At 30.3% G+C, this 22,002-nt stretch overlaps 1 protein-coding gene across 1 annotated transcript in view; it reads left to right on the top strand.

Moving 5' to 3' along the window:
- The first annotated feature begins 1,758 nt into the window (after nucleotides 1-1,758).
- The window catches only part of LOC141906709 (uncharacterized), a 45,976-nt gene continuing 25,732 nt past the window's right edge, over nucleotides 1,759-22,002 (top strand). Inside the window, exons 1-4 of the mRNA XM_074796017.1 lie at nucleotides 1,759-2,068; nucleotides 4,520-4,641; nucleotides 5,203-5,496; nucleotides 9,095-9,418. Coding sequence (XP_074652118.1) covers nucleotides 4,545-4,641; nucleotides 5,203-5,496; nucleotides 9,095-9,418 — 715 coding nt within the window. The 5' untranslated portion in view covers nucleotides 1,759-2,068; nucleotides 4,520-4,544. The remainder of the gene's footprint in view (nucleotides 2,069-4,519; nucleotides 4,642-5,202; nucleotides 5,497-9,094; nucleotides 9,419-22,002) is intronic.

Genomic DNA, 22,002 nt, shown 5'->3' with positions numbered 1-22,002 from the left:
ACCTACATAATTGGATTATCTTTTGAATGTCAATTTAACAAAATATGATTTCTAAAAGCACAGATCCATGCCGGTTTTCTGTATCAGGGGCACCTCCCGGTATGAGGCATTTTTTTAAATAACGAAAGGAGTACTGATTCCACCTCCCAGACAGAATTCTACAAAAATCATAAATTTCATGATGATTTTTCAACGAAAAATATTTTTTGGTTATGCCCGTCTTAATCTTTAGTAACCTTCATCAATCTCGTGACATGCAAATTAATTATAATTCCCACTCGATCCTTTTTCTGCAGTTCTTCAGAGGTTTATGTGGAAAACACTCAAATAATATAAACATCTTGTTCTTCCATTTTGAAATGCTTATTATGAATTATGTTTTGAAATTTTTCATTACATTTCCCTTCGCCTCCAAATCGTGAGAAAGTCCATGCTCCGCGAGGCGCAGTAGGCTAATTAAAAAGGCACTTCCATAATTCTTAATAATTGATGTAGTAAACTCTGTCTAATTTGAAAGACAAAATAAAGATTTGTATCAAAAATGTTGTATGACTTAATTGAATCTATGAAGCACAATCGGCAATATTCGTAAAAGGAATCTTATGGAGCATAATTAAGAAAGTATTTCTAGAAAACAGGCATTTATCTCATTTCGATAAAAAGAAATTATTATAACATTGAGACTCGCAATATCAAAACAGAAACAGACGTGGATGAATTGTGATGATAAAATGTTGTGTATTGGCAATACAAAGTGATAGTTCTTGTGGGATTCGAACCCATCCAAAAGCATCTAGGTGACGTCACGTAATGAACTGGGAAATCCACCATAATACATAACCCAAATACCTAATTATTAGGTCGACCCAACGTTAGGGATGACAAGGGCCAAAACACGGTTGAAAAAAAGTAACACTTCAAAAATATATTTTCTATTCACTTCAGTCCACAATTAATGGCTTAAATCTCGAACTAACACAGGTACCTTTTGAAATAATCCAATTTTATGTATGTTACGAGCGATTAATCAACATTATTTTGAGAAATTGATTAATTTCTCCACCAATTTTGCCATTGGCCGCCATTTTCTCTGTATTGCATACATGTGGCATGATAGACCAGGTGACCTACAGGGATTTATATAAAACTTTCAAACCGAAACGACAGTTTTTATTTTTGATAGTTTTCCAACTTATATTTTAAATCTTCGTGTTTTCTATGGAAGACCTCAGAGGACATACGAGATATGAGATATAACATACGAGATATGAGATGCAACATACGAGATACGACATATGACATACGAGATATGAATTATTTACAGTACGGGTGTCCGTCCGCTAGCGCCACCGTTTTTTCAATATTTACTGCGTATAATACGGTGACTCGTACAGTCATCGTCAATTATATGAAAACCAACATAGGCAACATTTTATTCAAACCAGAAATATATTTCTTTTGGATAATGGACACCTGGACCGGACACAACGATATTGGGCCATACTCATCTTCACCCGTCAAGGGATTCGAACCCACTACGCTAAAGCTGTTCGCCGAACCCCTTGACCTCACGAGTCGTTAGAGTCGTTACTAGCCGACCAGAATCAAGTCGTACCAATCACAGCACTTGTAACAAACGACTTTAGGCTTCCATTGGTTTTCCCGTTAAATTGACCAATCAGCGAACGTTTAACTGAACAAGGAAGTATTTCGCAAATCGATATATGACGTCATGCGCAACAGCGCCAATCACGCTTCGTGAGGCCAGGGGGCTGGTGGAAGCGAGTTCGGGAGTGATACCTGACCCCGCCCAGTTGATGACAAATTGAACGCCGTGTTCGTCCTCATTTTCGATTTTTAGCTTGTGAGCTCACCCATCTCGTGGATTATACAAATAAATGAGATTAGCGTACAGTTATGACCGCGTAGTTTAAAAAAATGTATGGTTTGTTGGGGTTTTCTCTAAGATCTCACATAGAAATCATCGTTTGAAGTGAAAAAACGACCATTTTGCTGTCCACCATAGAATCGGTCGACCTCCATTTTGAGCTATCTCTCGTCAAAAAAGGTGATTACGTTGTGGGATAATTGTCGGAGAGTGGTGGTTGAAGGCTCGTTCGAAGCAAAAAGTCTTCTAGGTTGTATTAAAGCTTATTTCATGTGAATCGGTTGAGAATTTTTGGAATTACAGTCGATTGAAGTGGAGAAGTCATTGTCAGATAGACGATTAGTTGCCACCCTTGTTTTTATATTATACAGGGATAGTGGACCTGGTCATTGATATTGGTTTTATTCATTCACTATCAATTGTGACAAGTCCCTGTGAATCAAATCAGTAGAGTTGTGCAGTCCAGATAAATGATCGTTTTTATATCCATTTTGTACCAAGTGGAAGGATTGATGAATATTCTCGAAAGTTGAGCTTTAAATCGGCGAGAGACCGCCATTATGTTCCAGTTTGTTTACTTCTTATGCAAATGAGCAGTGTGTACCATGTGATCTGGGTAAGCTTATTTTTTTATGGGGAGAGTACGTTGCTCGCACGTGTTTCACTACGTGGGTACGGCCATAATGGTTGCGCTATCATAGGCCTAAATCATTGCCAAACAACTGATACCTTTGACAAAGCCATCTTTATTCACTAAAACGGCTTTCTAGAGTAATATTGTGAGTCGTTGATTGGTCTCTTGGAGACAAGAAGCTGCTACATCCCCCATGATATAATTGACGCATCCTCGCCTCATTGCGCATGTGTGCAATGCCTCATTTGCATAAAGAAATAAGCAAAAACGAACAAAATGGTGGTCTTTCTCGCCGATTTAAACCTCAACTTTCGAGAATATTCATCAATCCTTCTAAACAGTGTAAAATGGATACAAAAACGATGATTTATCTGGACTGCACAACTCTACTGATTCGATTAAGACCTATTTGAGGTATGCACACCCAAAATTAAGCGAAATATCCCAAAAAGATCGTGGACAATCAAAAATAAATAGACTTTTAGTCGACTACTAAAGTCTATTTATTTTTGATTGTTAGACCGATTTTAGTTCTGTAAATTGCTATGATCTTATATTAAACCCTTCTTTCATCTAGGCCTTTTAAATTGTTTGTATAGTGTTTGGAAAATTTTCCCTTGAAAACCCTACATTGGTTAATCTTAAATCTTCACTAAAAAGATTTTAAGCCTGGATTCTGTCATTCAGTAGATTGCGTCAATCACGAGAGGTGCGGATCTGCACTTTTACCGAAATCCGATAATGAGTCACACCACATTCGGAAAAGTAGGCTATGGATGCCTTTTTATCTTTTTTTAGGAAGTGTAGGCCTATATTTGCCTATTTTTTATCATCTTGTTTATTTGGGTCATTATCATAAAACTGTATGCATAGTCTTTTATCTGTCGTAAAATTCAAATTCGATGATAGCGTTTCTATATGAACACATATATACATGAGACGTGTAAGAAGAGCGAAGTATCGAAACTTTTATGGTATCCAAACATATTTCAAGGTCGTAACACGTTAATGTGTTGAAGATCTGGATCTGGTTGGTAATTCTACTGCTGACAATCAAGTTTAATGCAGAAGCTGTATCGCGTCTTGGAGTAATCATTTGACAAATGATTACTCCAAGATCGCATCATCCTAAATGAGGTTTGTTATATTAAGGTGACTAATATTGATTGGCGGATAATAGAAACTACTCTACAAGAAAGAATGATATAACATGTAAGATAAAATGTATTTATGGAATAGATTACGTAAAAGGAAAACAACCGATAAAAACTGGACGTATCGGCCCCACTCCGCGCGGCCGCGCGGGATTTACGCGAAGCAGCAGAACAAAAACACGGCCATTCTCTCAATTTTCAATGATAGAAATCGTGTGTGCATTTCAATTATTTCGGCTGTTAGGGTTTTAAGGCACAATATAAGTTGATGATGTGATATGGCGATGTTAATTAATGATAATTCCGCAGTGAAGCTAGTCACGAACGGTGCCGATTGAGTGTACAGCTGCCAAAACACTGAAATGTGCGTAGTTGCGTAACTATTTGCAGTGAATTGCAGACGAAACATGAAGCCTTAACGGCCGTTTAAAAAAAAATTATACCAATCGCAATTGTAAAATAAAAATGAGATAGAACCTAAGTTAAAATTCTGGCCATTTCTAAAATGTTATTACTAATTTTTAGTCAGTGCCGAACGTTTAGTTTTCCAACAATAATGAGGGGTGGTAGGTAGTCATGCAATTCAAGTCATCATTTATTACCCGTTACTTCCGTGTTGTTGAAAATCTCGCGAGTCCTGGACCGAACACCAATAGACAATGTGATCTGTGTGCTGGCCACAAATGCACACAGATCACACTACACTACCCATTACACACTCCAGTATCCACAGCTTTCATATATCTATCCAAATATTTAGAGTGTCTTTCTTCCTGGTTGTTGAACTTAAGATAGGAATAAAGTATTTTCATATACCAATTCTGGGTTGTTCATTTACTCTAGTCTAAAGGTGACGCATGATCTAAAGATGAAGAACTGGATCTGGTTGGTAATCGATGTAATTCTACTGCTGACAATCTCGTTCAATTCAGAAGCTGTATCGGTACGAAATAAGAGAAATACTGGTGAGTTAAAATGATGAACTACTTCTAAACTGCAACGTCCGGTTTTATAGACTGGTATTAATATTTCAGCACCTGATGGAGGTTTACTGGTCAGTGTGAATGTATTACCGGGTACAAGAATATTAAGTGTATTGTGTATTTGATATTTCAGCACCTGATGGAGTTGTACTGGACAGTGTGAATGTATTACCGGGTACAAGAATATTACGTATATTGTGTATTTGATATTTCAGCACCTGATGGAGTTGTACTGAACAGTGTGAATGTATTACCGGGTACAAGAATATTACGTATATTGTGTATTTGATATTTCAGCACCTGATGGAGTTGTACTGGACAGCGTGAATGTATTACCGGGTACAAGAATATTACGTATATTGTGTATTTGATATTTCAGCACCTGATGGAGTTGTACTGAACAGTGTGAATGTATTACCGGGTACAAGAATATTACGTATATTGTGTATTTAATATTTCAGCACCTGATGGAGTTGTACTGAACAGTGTGAATGTATTACCGGGTACAAGAATATTACGTATATTGTGTATTTGATATTTCAGCACCTGATGGAGTTGTACTGGACAGTGTGAATGTATTACCGGGTACAGGTGTATTACTGTCGCAGGAAGGTAAAACTGTTAGTATTACCTGTAAACAAAGTAATACTGCAGCGACTGGTCTACACTTCCAGCTACAAGTGAACAGTGGAGCAGGAGGGACCTGGACTGCATTACATCTTACCTCAACTAAACCAGTGTGGAAAATTGTACCCGAGGCTGGTAAACAGTATAAATGTGTAGCCACTAATTCAGCAGGAACGAAAGAAAGTAAAATCTACAAACCAGATGTAATCAGTGAGTATGGGCCGGACTCGAATGTCCTCTAAAAAGCATTTGGTCACTTGACTATAATCTTTTTGATATGCGACTGAACCTAATATTAACATTAAAGAGAAATGGGCTAAAATAAGCTAGTGGGGTGGGTGACATTTAACCAATCCAGGCACTGATGCTCATTGTTCTATGATGGTTTTTTACCCAGCAAGACTTCGAATGTTTTATGGCTACGCTTATTCACTTTGGACACAAAATCAGGGGAAATTGTAGACAGTACATTTGTAGAGAAATTTTCAGTGGACTATGGAAGCCCTGAGACGACGTTTTTAGTTGAGGAATTCCGAGTTCATAACTATGGAAGCCCTGAGACGTCATATCCGGGTTCATGAGTTACCCAGTTCAAAACTTCCTGAGTTAATGAGATTTCGAGTTTATTTTGGCATGCACAACACTATGACGTTACACAACTTCACAAAAATCGTATTATTGGGATGTCAAATCCTTTTACGTCATGAATAAACTACAAAAATAATGTCTTGTACCAACCTTGACTTGTTGACTGTGTCCAATTTTGCGCTGGCAGTCAACTGAGAGACCGGCAACCAGTTTATCAACAACCATCTGCTTAGACTGGTTACCGATCTTCAAATGGGACAGGCAACCAGTCTACCATTTGCTTTCTTGATGGTTTACAGAAAATAAATATATTTTTAAAAATTTCTAATAATAAACGTGTGTTATCTTTGTTATCATTAAAACCCGAGCAGACACATCGAGAGTCGCCGGATAATCGGAGACACCCCTCTCACGAGCCCGCGCACAGAAAATCGGAGCCACCCGAGCTACCTGCCAGTGGCGGAACGAAGGCGCCTTTCTTCCTTCAACATGCCACTAATGGCTGGTCATCAGTGTCGTTTTAAGCCCACCTTTGCGATTAATCGTATAATCTCGTCTATAGTATTCGCTTGATAATCATAGACGTATATGATATCTGTACGAATTTTTCTGCGTGCCCATTAGCCTGAGGATATCTGGGGTTCGATGTGTTATGGTTAAAACCTCATTCACGTATGTTTACCTGAGACCCTGTGTCAATTTTGAATCTGATCCATGCACCATTGCTAAAATGATACCTTCATTTCTCAATCCCTCTAATCGTATCTGATGTAATATCGAGCCTCGGGGCCTTGTCATGAAAAGAATGCACAGTCGATCTACTTCTATTGTCAGCCCGGTATATAAGGCGGGACTCGCTCTCTTTCCAGGCGGGCGGCGGCGCGACCACATTGGTCTCGGCACAGATTTGTAACAGCTGGGGTGTCGTAATTATATCTTTAGTTATACTTTTACATACGTAACGTAATAAACTTTTGGATTCCAATTCTGTTGTTTGCGTTTGTAAATCGTAAATCGGGATATTTCCACAGTTGTACCAAGTTTCCCTTGATAGGCCTCTGGTCTAGTTTTCAAACTTAGGAGTGCCAACTGCTTCGTTTTGCCTTCAATCTATGTAATACCTTAAAATTGCATTGTAGGCTGACTATAGTCTCAACTCTTTATCTAAAACAGTGGAACTTCGTTTGGACCAGACTTGCAAACGCTTTTGAAAAGCACTACCAACCAACCGAACTCATCTTCACCCTTAGTTCAAGTTTGAATTTCTATGTCTCCGTCGTCCTATTAAAAAGTTTCTTTCTAGTTTATGTGGTTTATGTGAGCATTTGTTTCATTGGTTCTCGGCTTAAACGTCTTTAAAGTATAATCCATGCGATTGAAAACATGGCGAACCTTCGTCGGTAAATTTCAACGAAAAACTGTTTTTGGCGGGAAGATTCTTAGCTCTTGCGTATAAAATTGCAATTGGGGGGCGTTGTCTCTACGCGCGAATGTGATTGGCTATTTTCGGGATATACGGCGCTACTAAAATAAATATGGGAATCCAAAATGGCGAACGTTTCACTGGACTAGGTGCCGTATACGTGCGAATTTCAAACGCTCATTGCTGGTGAGGATGTAATCATTTCACAGATCCGCCATAGGTATTGTTTCATTTTAATACCCGGTGATTGTTTTGATTGACGTTGATTGAAGTGTAAGCGAACATTCTCTTACACAAGAGTAAGTAAGAGTAACTGGATTAGTGGATCCTTAAAGGGCAAATACATAAAATGTACTGATGAGGTTTAGGGGGAAAAGCCTGGAGGATAACGAAGATAGCGATGAAAATGCGTTTCCGGCGATGTGCTCCCGGAGAACCATATGAGTTACCCGCTTAAACCATCCATCACAGGCATTTTGTAAAGGGCTATTGACTACAAATTGCGACCACAATTCTTTATCCAACAGTCGTAGAATTAAGCGTGCAGGTTGGCGTATTGCACATATGTTTATTTACTTATATCAAGTTTTGTGATTTCCATAATAAAATGACATGGAAATACTAAGTTATTCTACTATTCACCGCCCCTGGTGACCATTTAGTATAACTAATGACCTTAAAAACTTACCACAATCATAGACCATGCCATGAGCTACAACTTAGCAAATGATTGTGGTAACCAAATGTGCATATACGTACCGAAATACTAAGTTATTGTATAATTCAACGCCCCCTGGTGGCCATATACAAAAAACCGATGACCTTGAAACTCACCTAAATCATAGAACACGTTATAAGCTACAACTTTGCAATCGATTGTGGTAACAAAATACGCTTAGGTATCAATATAATGTGGAAAAACTATATTCCACTTGCGAATGAGTACTGGTGACACAAAGAAGACTGCCAATTGCGTGACAATTGGCTGATCAAAAATACCTGTCTTAGTTATAATAAATGATCCCATTCTATAGCCACAAATTGCAATGAGAAATGTCAAACCTGTAAGAAGCTACAGGACTCACAATTCGGGCAAAGTTGACATTTTTTTTGGGCACAGAAAGGGTCAAAGATCGGCCATCTTGAGTCTGTTCGACCGAATTATTCTCATGCTGGTGGGCCCTTGGAGGATACAAATACATCAAAAAGATCAAGATAATTGATAGAAACATCTTCAAAATTTCAAAAATGTGTAAAAAGTGCTTATTTTGGCGAACAACAATGGCTGCCAGTCGGCCATCTTGAATTTGGCATTGAATTTGAGGGTCAGTTTTTGGGCTGAAGATTTGTCTAGGGTAGATACATGAGTAACCTAAATAAAAAGAAATTACAAATTATTCCGAGTTTGTAACTCGGAATAAACTCCAAACTCGAAAATCACATTTAACTGAGAAAACTAGTTTATTCCGAGTTATAAACTCGGAATTAACTTCGAAATTTTTTTTCTTAAATAGAACGCTGCCGTAGATGACGGTTGCCGTGTTAAATTTGTGTTGCATCAATAAAACATTGAGCCAGATAGTACTTTAAAGTTAAAATACATGTAGTTTATTTAGGATTCGAGCTTTCGCTACTAATATCTAGTAACTTCATCAGGTGAACGAGTGAAGTACTATCTGTCTCTATGTTCTACTGATTCATTCATTCATTTCATCTTAAATCGATTTAAGAGTTAATGCTTTTCGTTTGACTCCGATCGATTTGATTTGTGAATGTTTTCATGTAAATCTGTTATAGGTATAAAGATACGTGAAAACCCGTGTAAGGTGGCTCAATTCCAACCATCACTGGCTTGTACTTGTAAAGCCATTAGTAAGATTGGTAATGCAAACATGAACGTAAAATGGTATGCTGATGGATTTACTGAAGGCATGAATGAATTCTCCCCTATTCCACCAGGCGTAAATATTCCGGTGAAAGATGGAGTTGTCAACAGGAATCGGCTGGATTATAGAGACGTGATGTACGCAACATTGATTCAATGTCAATTGTGGAAGTGTAATGGCATAGAGCTTCCACTTCAAAATCAAATACTACATCAAACTAAAATGGACGTTACGTGTAAGTAAAAAAAGAATTGTTTGAATATGTTCAATATAGATCTCAATTACATTTTGAATATATTTGAGAAGAGCGCAGAGTTTCCTGTATTACATTACAGTGTTAACACAGGCAAAAATACCGTTCCAAACTAGACCGGTCTAATTTGGGACGGTCTAAAAGAGCGAACCAGAGTAATAGGGAAAGTGGGCTTTCATACCAGAGGACGAGAGGACGAGACACCACTCATCACCACAAGTAATTTCTTTTCCTAATGAATGGGAGATAGAAAAGCATTCTTAGCAACAATAAATAACAGAATAAAACCAGCAAAAAAACAATTTGAAATAAAAAAGTTAGTTGATGTTACAAAAGAAATTGAACATAAAATATTGAAATTAGAAAAGATAAAAACTAAATATGGAGAGAAAGTATCAGCTAATTTAAGCTACTGTAATGTTAGTACATCGCGAGAATTTAAAGTATTTTTACCCGATAAATGGGTTTCATTGAGTACAGAGGAATTAAAAGATTTAGAAGGATTTAAAATAATCTATCATGGGAAAAATGAAGACGGTCATCATGATTTAGAAATTGTTGATTAAATAAGAAATAAAAATAATGAATATCTAGAATCCAAAATGACCTTAGTTGTTTTACGAACAACTACAATCATACAGTCAAACATCTGTTACATGTTATTATAAGAGAGTGCTTCATTTGAATATTGATCAATCAAACAGGTGTTGCACAACGTTGTTGTTATATTGGATAGCTAGCAGTTATATAATAAGCACGCAGTACATACAACACACACAGGCCAGTTAGCCGGCATTGAACTACCACGTTTTCATTGGTTGCTGAAAGCGAGGTTTATTCAAATTAGCTCGGCCGTGACGACAGGAGGATAGTCATCATTCTCTCTCGTGATTAAAAGGAATATTTCAATGTTTTTACGGTAAGTTTTAGCAAAACCACCCGACTTGACTCGCAGAGTTTTTAGGGGATAAGCATCCCGTTATTGAGAGGCGCCACGAGATACCTATCCCCAAGCATTTCTACTTACACCCCTGTGACCCACACCTCACCAATTCTCCTTCAAAAACACATTATATTAGAGGCGCCTAATGCATTTCCTATCAACCCCTTACCCCCGAAAGGAGGATCGAAAGTCGAAACTGAAGGAGAACCACGGAGGGTGGACAAAGGTGCATTTTCGAAACGCCCCTGCAAGCCAAGCCCGGCGGCACTCCAGTGGTTGAATTGCCTTATATACTTAGCTAAAACACCTAAGTAAATGTTGCTGGTGTTAAAAAAATATGTGAAATTTGAAATTATAAATTATTCCGAATGAAAAGAATATAACAATGAAAACTGATAAATGAATTATGGATTTTTAACTTAATTATGATATAAATTTTAATCAAATTAGTAATCAATTACTATGTTAATTGATAAACAAATTCAAATTCAAATTCAAATATTCATTTTAGCATCACACCCAGTGCTGCCATCTTTCAATTTAAGAAAAAACTAATAATAAGAAACGACTGTAATACAATATTCAAGTAAAAACAAAATAAATTAATAAAAATAATGAATATCTAGAATCCGAAATGACTTATCTGGACAATTAAATTGCTCCGCATAGATAGACAAAAGTAGTGAGATATTCAATTAATTAAAAAAAATTATTTTTTTTGCTTTTTTTCTAAAATATTAATCCATTTTTTTTATTATCAATTTCGGAATTTCAGAAGTATTTTCATTTTTGATAGCAGTTGTTTCAGAATTATTAATATCATGAATTTTATTTGATTTCTTATACCAATTATACCCAATCAAAATGAATACAATTACAAATCCAACTGTAAAATATAGACATTTATCAAATATTCTATTATCAGAAGGAGTAGAAATAACAATATTTTCACTATTTTTATTAACATTTTTATTACTTATTTTTTCTTTTACAGCTTTTTTATATTCTTGTGATTTAATTCCTAATTGTCGAGACCATTCAATTTGTTTCTGAGTTCTCGGTTTTTTCTTCACAGTTAATTCCTTCACTTCTTTCACCTCGCTCATTTATTATAGAAATATTTTTACTTTCAATTTTTGAAAATGTTATAACCCCGGTTGATAATAATGTCATAAATCCGCCTAATTGAAATGATAAATATCCAATCCATTTATTTAATTCAGTCATAACTAAATAATCATTTTTTAAATCGGAATATAATCTATTTTCATCTTCAATTGGTAGTATATAATTACATAATTTACTATAACCTTTTACTACATTTTCTGATATCGCGTCATTAATTCTAGCTGTTCTCGCGGCTTCATAAATCTTAAATAATCTAATAATTTCATCTGATTTCATTGTATCTAATTCATTATAAGTTAAATTTTTACCGACAAAATTTTTAAATTTTCCAGATGCTATTAATATTTCTAATTGATGTTTACAATAAAGATAATATTCATAATTATTATTTGTTGTAACATTATTTAAAACACCATCATCTGGAGTTAATTTGTTTTCTGTTATTCCTAAATCATCTAAAGTTTTTTCAATTGGAACATCACCATTTTTAGATTTCATTTTCTTTTCACCTCCCATTTATATAACAATTAAATTAGTTGTGTTGTTGCAACTAGAATTCAACTAGAATGTAACTAGAATTCAACTAGATTAATAAGCTAGTTGAAATATTGTTGTTTTTGTTTATTTCTAGTTAAATCTAGTTGATTTTTGTTTCAACTACTATCAACTAGAATTCAACTAGAATGTAACTAGAATTAAACTAGATTAACAAGCTAGTTGAATTTAAATAAATTCATATTTAAATGGGTGTTGTAATCTATATAGTAATTTTGATCTTTTAATATTTTTCAACTTATCCATATATTCATTATGTAAATCATGTGGAATAACATCATTTTCCTCAAGTGCATTTTTCATCGATTTTCTATCTTTATTATAAAATAAAACTAGAAATCTTATATTCTCCCTAAAGTCTTTAACAATTGAATTATATTTTTGATTTAAAACCCATGTTGTTATCCCGAAATGTCTCCCAGAGAAAGCTAGATAACATATCTCACTTTCTCTCACTTTTGAATCATGTAAATTAGCACAATCATCTATAATGAATAATGTATTTGATCCTTTATAAATATCAATTGCTATTTTAATACAATTATCTAAATTTTCTTTTACTGTTTTAGGATCTAATATAATAAATTTATTATTTCTAGTAATATTTCTATCATAAGTTTGATTAAATTCATATGTTGGGCAAAATAATACTATATTATCAAAATAGTTTTCATAAACAGTTTCTAATAAATTTAATATAAAATAAGTTTTTCCACAATTTGTTACGCCAGATATTAACATATTATGAGGCTCAAATATTAATAATTCTTTATTCATTTATATATTTTTAATTTTACTTGATAATATCCATTCATTGAATTTATCTGGCCATCCAACCCATTTTACTAAAGAATATTTTTTTCTTTTAATAGTTTTTGTTTTTAATACTTTTTCAATTTTATATTCTTGTTCTAGATTTTCAGTAGTTAAACTTAATTCTTCTTCGTAAAAGTAGCCATCAACTTATTCACCATCTAAATCTTCTAATTTATAGACATATGGTTTTGTTGTTATTACCTTTTTTATTTTATATATTTCTCTAGTAAAATTTCGATCGTATCCTTTATCAAATATCTTTTTATACTTAGAAATTCTAACATTTTTACCAACTTTAAATTTAGGTTCACCAAAATCATCTACAAGAAATGCTCCATATAAATTATTCCAAACAATTTCAGCATTTTCAGGTTTTCTAGCATCAATAGGTTTCATTCCAATAGAAGAATGATAGGAATTATTATATCCTTCTATCAATTTTGGTAAAACATCAATCCATTTAAAAGTATTATTTGCTGTAAAATATTTCCACATTCTTGTTCTTAATGTTCTATTAAATCGTTCAACAACTGCTGCTTTTTTATCCGATTTTGTTGAAAAATAATTAATATTATGATTATCTAAGAGTTCATGAACAAGTGAATTATCAAACTCTTTTCCATCATCAAATTGTATTTTTTCTGGTTTTAGTTTATCATCCGAAAGAAATTTTCTTAAAACATTTGATGTTTGTACAGCATCTTTTCTATAAAGTGGGAAACTCCATACATAACGACTAAAAATATCAATTATATTCAATAACCACCAATAATCATCATTATCTTACTTAACATTTTTCATATCAATTAAATCTCCTTGCCACTGTTGATCTACATAACTTACCATAGTTTTACGAGTTTTACATTTTCTAACAATTTTTTTGTGTTGTATATGTTGGTTGTTCTAACATAAATTCATTTATATCTTTATATTTAACTAAATTGTGTGGGATTATCTTATCTAATTTATCTTGTTTTACTTGACGCCATATATTTTTGGTAGAAGAATAAGCAACCGAACTCTCGGGGTTGTAATATAAATTTCTTAAATATTGTTCTTTAGTATTAGGAGTTTTTTTACCCTCATTTATATATCGTTAATTTTAACTTTATATTTCTAATATTGAATACTATCTAATTGTGAATTTATAATATTTAATTGTGCGTCAGATATAATATAAATGTGCATTTTGAAATTTTTGTCTCCTCTTTTCTTCGCCATGAATAATTGTATTCCATCTTTAGTGTTCTGTAGTTTTTTCCCAGAACCATGTAATGAATTATCCTCTGTTGTTCTAAAATGTAACCATAATGCATATTTATTGCCGGTATAATAATCAATTTGATTAATATTACAATTTTCAAATGATTTTACTTTTTCATTCATAAAATGTTTTCTAATTTCTGGCCATTGATCAATCATTCTCATTCCTTGACAAAATATTTTATTTGCTATTCCTTCAATATTTATTTCTACTTTTGTTATTTCAGGATTATAATAATTATCAACCTTTATTGCGCCATTAGAATATGTTGCAATGGTAAAAAATATTAATATACCTTTAATAGATCTTCTTGGGAAGTTAATATTCTCATTAATTATTTCATCATTTGCATTAATAAATACAGTTTTAAATTTATCAATATAATCATATAATAATGAAAATCCTTGATTGTATTGAGTTTGAATTGTGCTAGCAATATTTTCATTAGTTACTGTGTTATATTCTAAACGTATATTCGATAATTTATAACCCATATCTTTATTAACGCTAGATAATACAATTTCATTTACTGGAGCAAATGTTATCTCAAATATAATATCTTCTTGAATTGCGTATTTATATAAAGGTGCATTATCATTTATCAATTCAAAGTCTAATGGAATTTTATATTTGCTTCCATAAATCTTTTTAATCAAATTATCTGTGGCACGAGTTACTATTGCGTCATTAGCTCCTGATCTTAATTTATTATGGTTTTCCGATTGAATACCCTGAAATATCATATTATTTCTATTTTCTTTAGTTAACCATAAATCTTTATATTGCATAAATAAATTATAATCATCAAATGAGAAAACTGTTTCCGGACCAATCTTTATAGTTAATTTTTTAATCAAATATCTTCCAACATTATCAACAACATAATTGTTATCATGGCCAGTTACTTTTATATCAGCTGATAAATAAATACTATTCGGAACATAAAAAGTATTTTGTGTTAATCTAGGAATTCTAACATATAAAGTTTCATCGGGATTAATATTTGAAGGGTTATGAGTAATTATATGATGTGATCTTTCTGCTTTAATAGCATTAGATATTCTAGAAATCTTAGAAGGACTTATATAACTCCCACTCATTTATTAAACAAAAAAATTAATTATTTATTTTTCATTATTTTTTTCTTGATACCTTTTTGATATCATATTTACTAACCCAAAAATAATAGCACTTACAACTGTAATTAAAAATAAAATAATATGTTCAGCAGCAAAGTTAAGAATATTCCCAGCAGATTTCAATATAAAACCAACAATTGATGCAATAACTCCTGGCAATGCTGCAGCAGATTTTTTAGATAGTTCCCATAAATATTTTGCTAATTTCTTTAAACCATCCTTAACTTTATCTTGTATAGAATTATTATCATTCGGGGGTTTATCCGGTTTATTGGGAGTAGGAGTAGATTTCAAAGCATTTGATATTGCTAAACCAATTGTTGTAAATAACATAGTTACAGCTGTTAGAATTGAAAGAATTGTTATACCTTCTAATTTAAATAATAATCTTATTCTGTCTTTTAATGATATTTCAGAATTTGGTTTTATCAACAAATCTTAAAAAATAACTTTTAATCTATTAATATTATAATCATATGATTTTAATAATAATTTAATTTCTTCTTTTTGTAATTCTATGTTATATTCTAAATCATCAATTTCTTTTTCTAAATATGCATTTCTTTTTTTAAATTCAATTTCTTCAATAACTTTATTATCTCTATCTAATTTTGATTGTTCTATTTCTTTATTTTTATCAGTTAATTCTTTTTCTAAAGTTCTAATTTTAAAATCTCTTATACTTTTATCATGCGCAATTTTATCAGATGTAAGTCTTATACTAATAATTTCTCTAATTGCTTTATCAGAAAATATATCTAAATCTTCTAATTCTTGATCTGTTGCATCAATTAATCCATTCGGTAAAAGTTTTTCAGTTGGAACTTTATTTGATTTAAGTTTACTATTTTTTGAAGTTATATTCTGTTCAGAAGTTGTTTCTGTTTCTGATTTCTTTTTGATTATTTCAAATAATTCATTAATTCTTTGTTTAAATACGTCTATATTATCATCTATTTCTTTTTGTGTAACATCAGTTATTTCATTACTATTACTTATTATTTTAATTCTATCTGGTTTTAATTTTTCTAAAGTTGATTCTGATAATATTTTATTTTTATTATTTTTATAAGTGATATCAATATAATAATCACCTTTCAAACGATAATAACATTTACCATTATCTAAAAATTTTTAATTGATCTGCTAAAAGTCCAACGTCTTCATCATTTATGTTAAGTTTAGATTTTTCAATTAAATCTTCTAATTTAGGTATTTTGTTTAAATTATCTAAATCTTGTTTTACTAAATCTGGGTCTAAATTTTCAGGATTTAATTGTGATTCTGCATTTTTAATATAATCAGGCATATTCAAATTATTATTATATTCTGGCTCATTACCATCATTAAAACTTGTTTCATCAAAATCAGGTGGTTGTTCATCAGTTATGCCAGGTTCATCAAAATTATCCATTCCAATATCTTCTCCACCTTCTACATCCATTTATATAATAAAAAAATTAAAATTTAAAATATAATATTCCTCCGATTACAATTCCTATACAAGTTAAAGCTAATTTAGTATTTTCATGGGATTTATTATCATTATCAGTTTTAATTATATCATGTTGAATATTATCAGTTTTAATATTTTCTGTAGTATTGTAATCTTTTATTTTGGAATCATTATCCAATTTAATATTCTTAGTTTTAGTTTCTGTTGATTGAATATTTTTTATTTTTTTCACCTTCCATTAATTTTGGAGCAGTAATTATCTTTTTATTTATATCATTCAATCCAAATGAATTATTTATTGTTGCAGTTTTAATTAGATTATTATAACCAATTATGTTTCCCATCTTTAATACTAAATCATTAGAAATAATTAATAGATTAGGGCCTATACAATAATTTAATCTAATATGTGATTTATCTAAATAATTTTGATATCTTACAATGTTTTCTGGAATCGATCTTTTTTTATTATTATGTATGGAATCTTCAAATAATAATTTGAATTGTTTCTGTGTATCAAATGATGTATTTAAATTTCCAATTATTGGGGATCTTGTTTCAACTTGTGCACCTAGAATACACATCAAATAAGTTCTAATAGATTGATTTATTCTTTGTATACCTGATTTTGTAAAACCTTCATTATTTTCTAAAATGAAATAAACCCAACCATTATTGTTTTCTTGTTTTAAATTATCATAAAATGTCGGTAATTTATTGAAATTTAATGTTTCTAAATCCTTAGTTTCTATTTTATCATAACCTAATTTATTACTATAGATATTATAAAAACTATTAGATGGTATGGGAAGTGCACAATATTCTGCAATCTTTTTAGGGCAAGGAAGTGATCTTATTGTTCCAATTTTTGTTCTAAAATCAGAATTATTTATATCTATATTAAATTCATTACAAATTTTTATAAAACTTTGATAAATTAATATTATTATCTGATTCTTTGAAATACCTAGATCCTGGTAAAGCGCACTCTAATTAATTTAATATTATTCTTATTTGAAAGTATGTATGAAACCTAAATAAACTTTGAATTAATTTATATTTAGAATTATTCAAATGATCATTCCAACTAATTCCACAACCTGTTGTTGCACAATAAACAGCAAAATTTAATTGGTTCTGCCAATACTTCATATTAGATTTTAATAACCATTGTTTTTCATCTTTCAATTTTTTAAGATTAATTAAATATACATGAAATATATTTTCCATCTTTGCATTAAAATTATTAGTTTCAGTAACATAAATTTCTAAATTAGTAAATGAATCTAAAACTTCATTTCTATATGTAATATCTGTATTAAAATCTATTGCTGGAATATTATATTTAATTGATTTATTATATTGGAAAGCTTTTGGAAAACTATCTACCATTTATATAATTAAAAAATTAATAATTTATTAATTCTTTTAATAATTTATCTTGTTCTTCAACTGTTATATGACCATTTAAACTTATGATATAATCTAGTGTGTTCTTTAATTTATTAATTTCTTTTATATTAGTTTTAATTTTTTCTTTATTACTTTTTATATTTAATTTTGAACTTATACCAGTTAAAACACTTGAACTTAATCCTAACACACCAATTGATATAGCTAAAGGTGTTAATGGACTGAATATTGCTAGAAATGTTATTACAGAACTAATTGTAACCGAACCACTAATAATCAAATAATATATAATTTTACTTTTTAAATATTTTTATCTTTAAGTCACTTTCAAATTCTAATATTTGTTTTTCTAAATATATTTTTAATTTAGTTTTATTTATATCATGAGGAATGATATCAATACTATCAACTTTATCTTCCATTTATTTAGAAAAAAAATTACTAATTAGTAAATTTATATGCTACAAATATAACAATAACAGTTCCACCTAAAATCCATAATATTTCATATTCTGTTGTTCTTTACTTGGGGTATAATAATCTGATAATTTAGGTTAGTATAGATGTAATTTTTCTTTATTGGTTACCGCGTTATATAAACTCATTGCATCATCAACTGATTGAAAATCTCTATGTGAAATCTTCTGATCATATAATTCTTTGTTAATATAATCCATATAGTTTTGCCTCTTTTCTCTATATTCTTCTGCTGCTTTATTGTATTTCTCTAACGCTAAGTTATGTCTTTTTTGTTCTCCTAATGAACTATTTTTATCAATATGTTTAAATAAATATCCACCACCAGTAAATGCTAAAGCGTTAACAATTGCCGATCCTATAATAGTTATAATTGCAGAAGCCATTTATTTAGCAAAAAAATTATGCATTTATATGGGAGGAATATATTTTTGTTTTTCCAAATAATCAATAGTTAAATTAGATAAAGTAACTGCTAATGTTAATTTTAAGATATCATTTATATCAAATCTATCAACATTAACACTTCCCATTTTAAATACTTTTTTTAATACCATTGAATAACCAACAGTTCCAACTGATAGTAATGCGCCATTATATAATCCAGTTATTATCCACTTATTATCATCACTCATTTATTTATCAAAAAAATTACTATCATCAAAATATTTAGTTAACTTATTTATGATTAATTCAACATTTATTTCATTACTAGTTTCATTTGTATATATTTCAATTATTATTTTCTTAATATCATCGATGATAAAATCTTCATCTAATTCATAAAATCTTAAAGATTCTCTAATTAAATTAGTAATCTTTTCTACATTTAAAGTTTCTTTTTCAATTGTTGTTTCATACTCAAATGTTGTTTCATTAGAAAATGCAATATTTTTAATATGTGTTATTACATCATTAATGTTAAATTTCATTTCTTTCTCACGTTTAAAATCAAATCCAAAACATATACTCGGTCCAACAGTTATATTCATTTATATAATGAAAAAATTACTCTTTACATCTTATAACTAATTCATAAATTACAGGAAAGTTATTCAAATCAATTAAATAACCATTATGATTTCTTATTTCTAATTTAAAATTATTGAAATGTGGAATACAAGGTTTGAAATCACATTCAGCTAAATTATAATTTATTTGCGTTCCTAATTGTTTGACATTTTTTTATGGTAAAATATTTAATAAACCAGAATTAGAAATTGTATCTTTAGTTGCTTCAAATGTTTTTGTTGGGTCAATCAAATTGCAATAAATATAAAAATGTGTAAAAGGTATTAAGTTTGATCTACCTTCTGCGTATGCTGTAACAATATCTGGGTTAATTCCTAACAGTTTACCTAAAGGTTTTCTAACTGTAAATTTAAATTGTTCGTCATTAGCTAACCTAATCATTATTTTATTAGAACTATCACTTTTTAAAATTCTAATACTAAATCCGGAATCACTTCCTAATTTAGCTCGAGCTTTTCTATTAATTTCTTGTGCTAATCTAAATTATATAATCCTGGTTTTAAATATAAAAAAAACCATTTATTTCTTTTTTTGTAAAAGATTGAAAAAATTAAATGTTCTAGACTTTTATCCGTTATATTATAAAAAGAATTACATAAACTTATATTAACTAATTTTAAAGCTACACAATTCTTAAATTCTCTATCTAATTGAACTAGTAAATTATGTGATTTATAATTTGTAAGTTTTCTAGAATCAACAAATATTCTGTATTCTTTTAATTCTACCATTATTTATAACATAAAAAAATTACCGCTCATCACTAAAAATTAATTTTAATAAAAATTTTCCTTAATAAATGGATCAGAAGATAGCATGCGAAATTTGTGGTTAACTTCAAAGAAAAAGTAATATGGCTCGACATATGAAAAAACATGATGAAAATTATAAACCCCTAAAATAAACTGCCCAAAATGTAATAAATTATTCTCAAGAAATTATGTTAAAAAACATTCAGAGAAGTGTAAAATTAATGGCGCAACGGCTAATGTTGATAGTAACGAAAGTAATAGTAATTCTGCTGAAGTTGAACCTGAAGTTATTTGGAAAAGACCTTTCTTATTCTATGATAAGGATAATATAAAAGATCATTTCTGTAAGCCTTGTCGAATAAAATATAGCCCTGAAAATATAGAAGATTGTGAGAATTATCAATTTCGTAAAGTACATATAGATAAAATTTCTAATAAATTTGAAGCAGAATTCAATGAAAGAAAAAATATTTTATTAGAAAAAATAAAATATGAGAAAACGTTACCAGATAATAAAGAAACAGTTGAAAAGTTAGAACAACAATATAATGAATTAACCAGAAAAACATTTTATTGTAAATATTGTAAATTGATTATTACAACAAGTAATTCAAATCTACATAATAGAACAATAAAACATAAAGAAAACGTAAGAAAATACCAAGAGCTTAATGAAGATCTATTACCAATAAATTATAAACGAAAATGTCCACAATGTAGTTATGCGACCTTAAGGCAAGAAGTAGTGTGTTATTTTGTAATGAATGTGGATGGCAAAAGAATTTATGGGGTGAAGAAAAAACTAGAGATTTTCTCATAGAACCAAAATTAAATTATCTAGATGAAATTTTTAAAATATTTTCTATAGAAGATCATACACCAGAATATATGCAATGGCTTGAAAAAATGAAAATAATAAAAAATAAAAATGGTGAAATAACTAAAAAAGATATTATAAAAACAATTATTCCATCAACATTTAACACAAAACAAAAGAAAATGTATTTATATTTATTATTTAACGATTATTATGAAAAACCTAAATTAACAGAAGAAGATATGGAAAATATAAAAAAAATATTCAAACAAATATTAATGTATCATTTGGAAAATAGAATAACATATTCAATCAATTATGAATTCTTTTTAAATAAGATTGTAAATTATCTAAACATAGATATTATAATTCCATTTGACGAATTAACAAACAAAAAGAAACAAAGAGAGCGAGATGAAATGTGGTACAAGATAGAACTTTATTTAAATGAGAAAAATGAAATGGAAGAACCTAAACAAATTATACAAGAACAATTAAATGAAAATGAAGAAGACAATAGTGATTTCGAGTATGATGATATTGATTTTATGTTTTAATGACCATAAGGTAATGTTTTTATACCATCATCTAAAATATGCCTTTTATCAACAAATGGATTTAAACTAGTTTTTTCAACTTCATTAATGTACATCTCATGATCTTCTGATCTTAAACAATTCATTTTGTGTTTCATTACAATTGATTTATATAAACACTTTATATAATCTTGAAATTCTATATGTTTATCAACCACATGTTTTGTTATTCCTTTTA

Source organism: Tubulanus polymorphus, chromosome 6, assembly GCF_964204645.1.
Source record: "Tubulanus polymorphus chromosome 6, tnTubPoly1.2, whole genome shotgun sequence".
In the NCBI taxonomy this organism is placed as follows: domain Eukaryota; kingdom Metazoa; phylum Nemertea; class Palaeonemertea; order Tubulaniformes; family Tubulanidae; genus Tubulanus; species Tubulanus polymorphus.
This window is presented reverse-complemented; position numbering and strand designations above follow the sequence as displayed.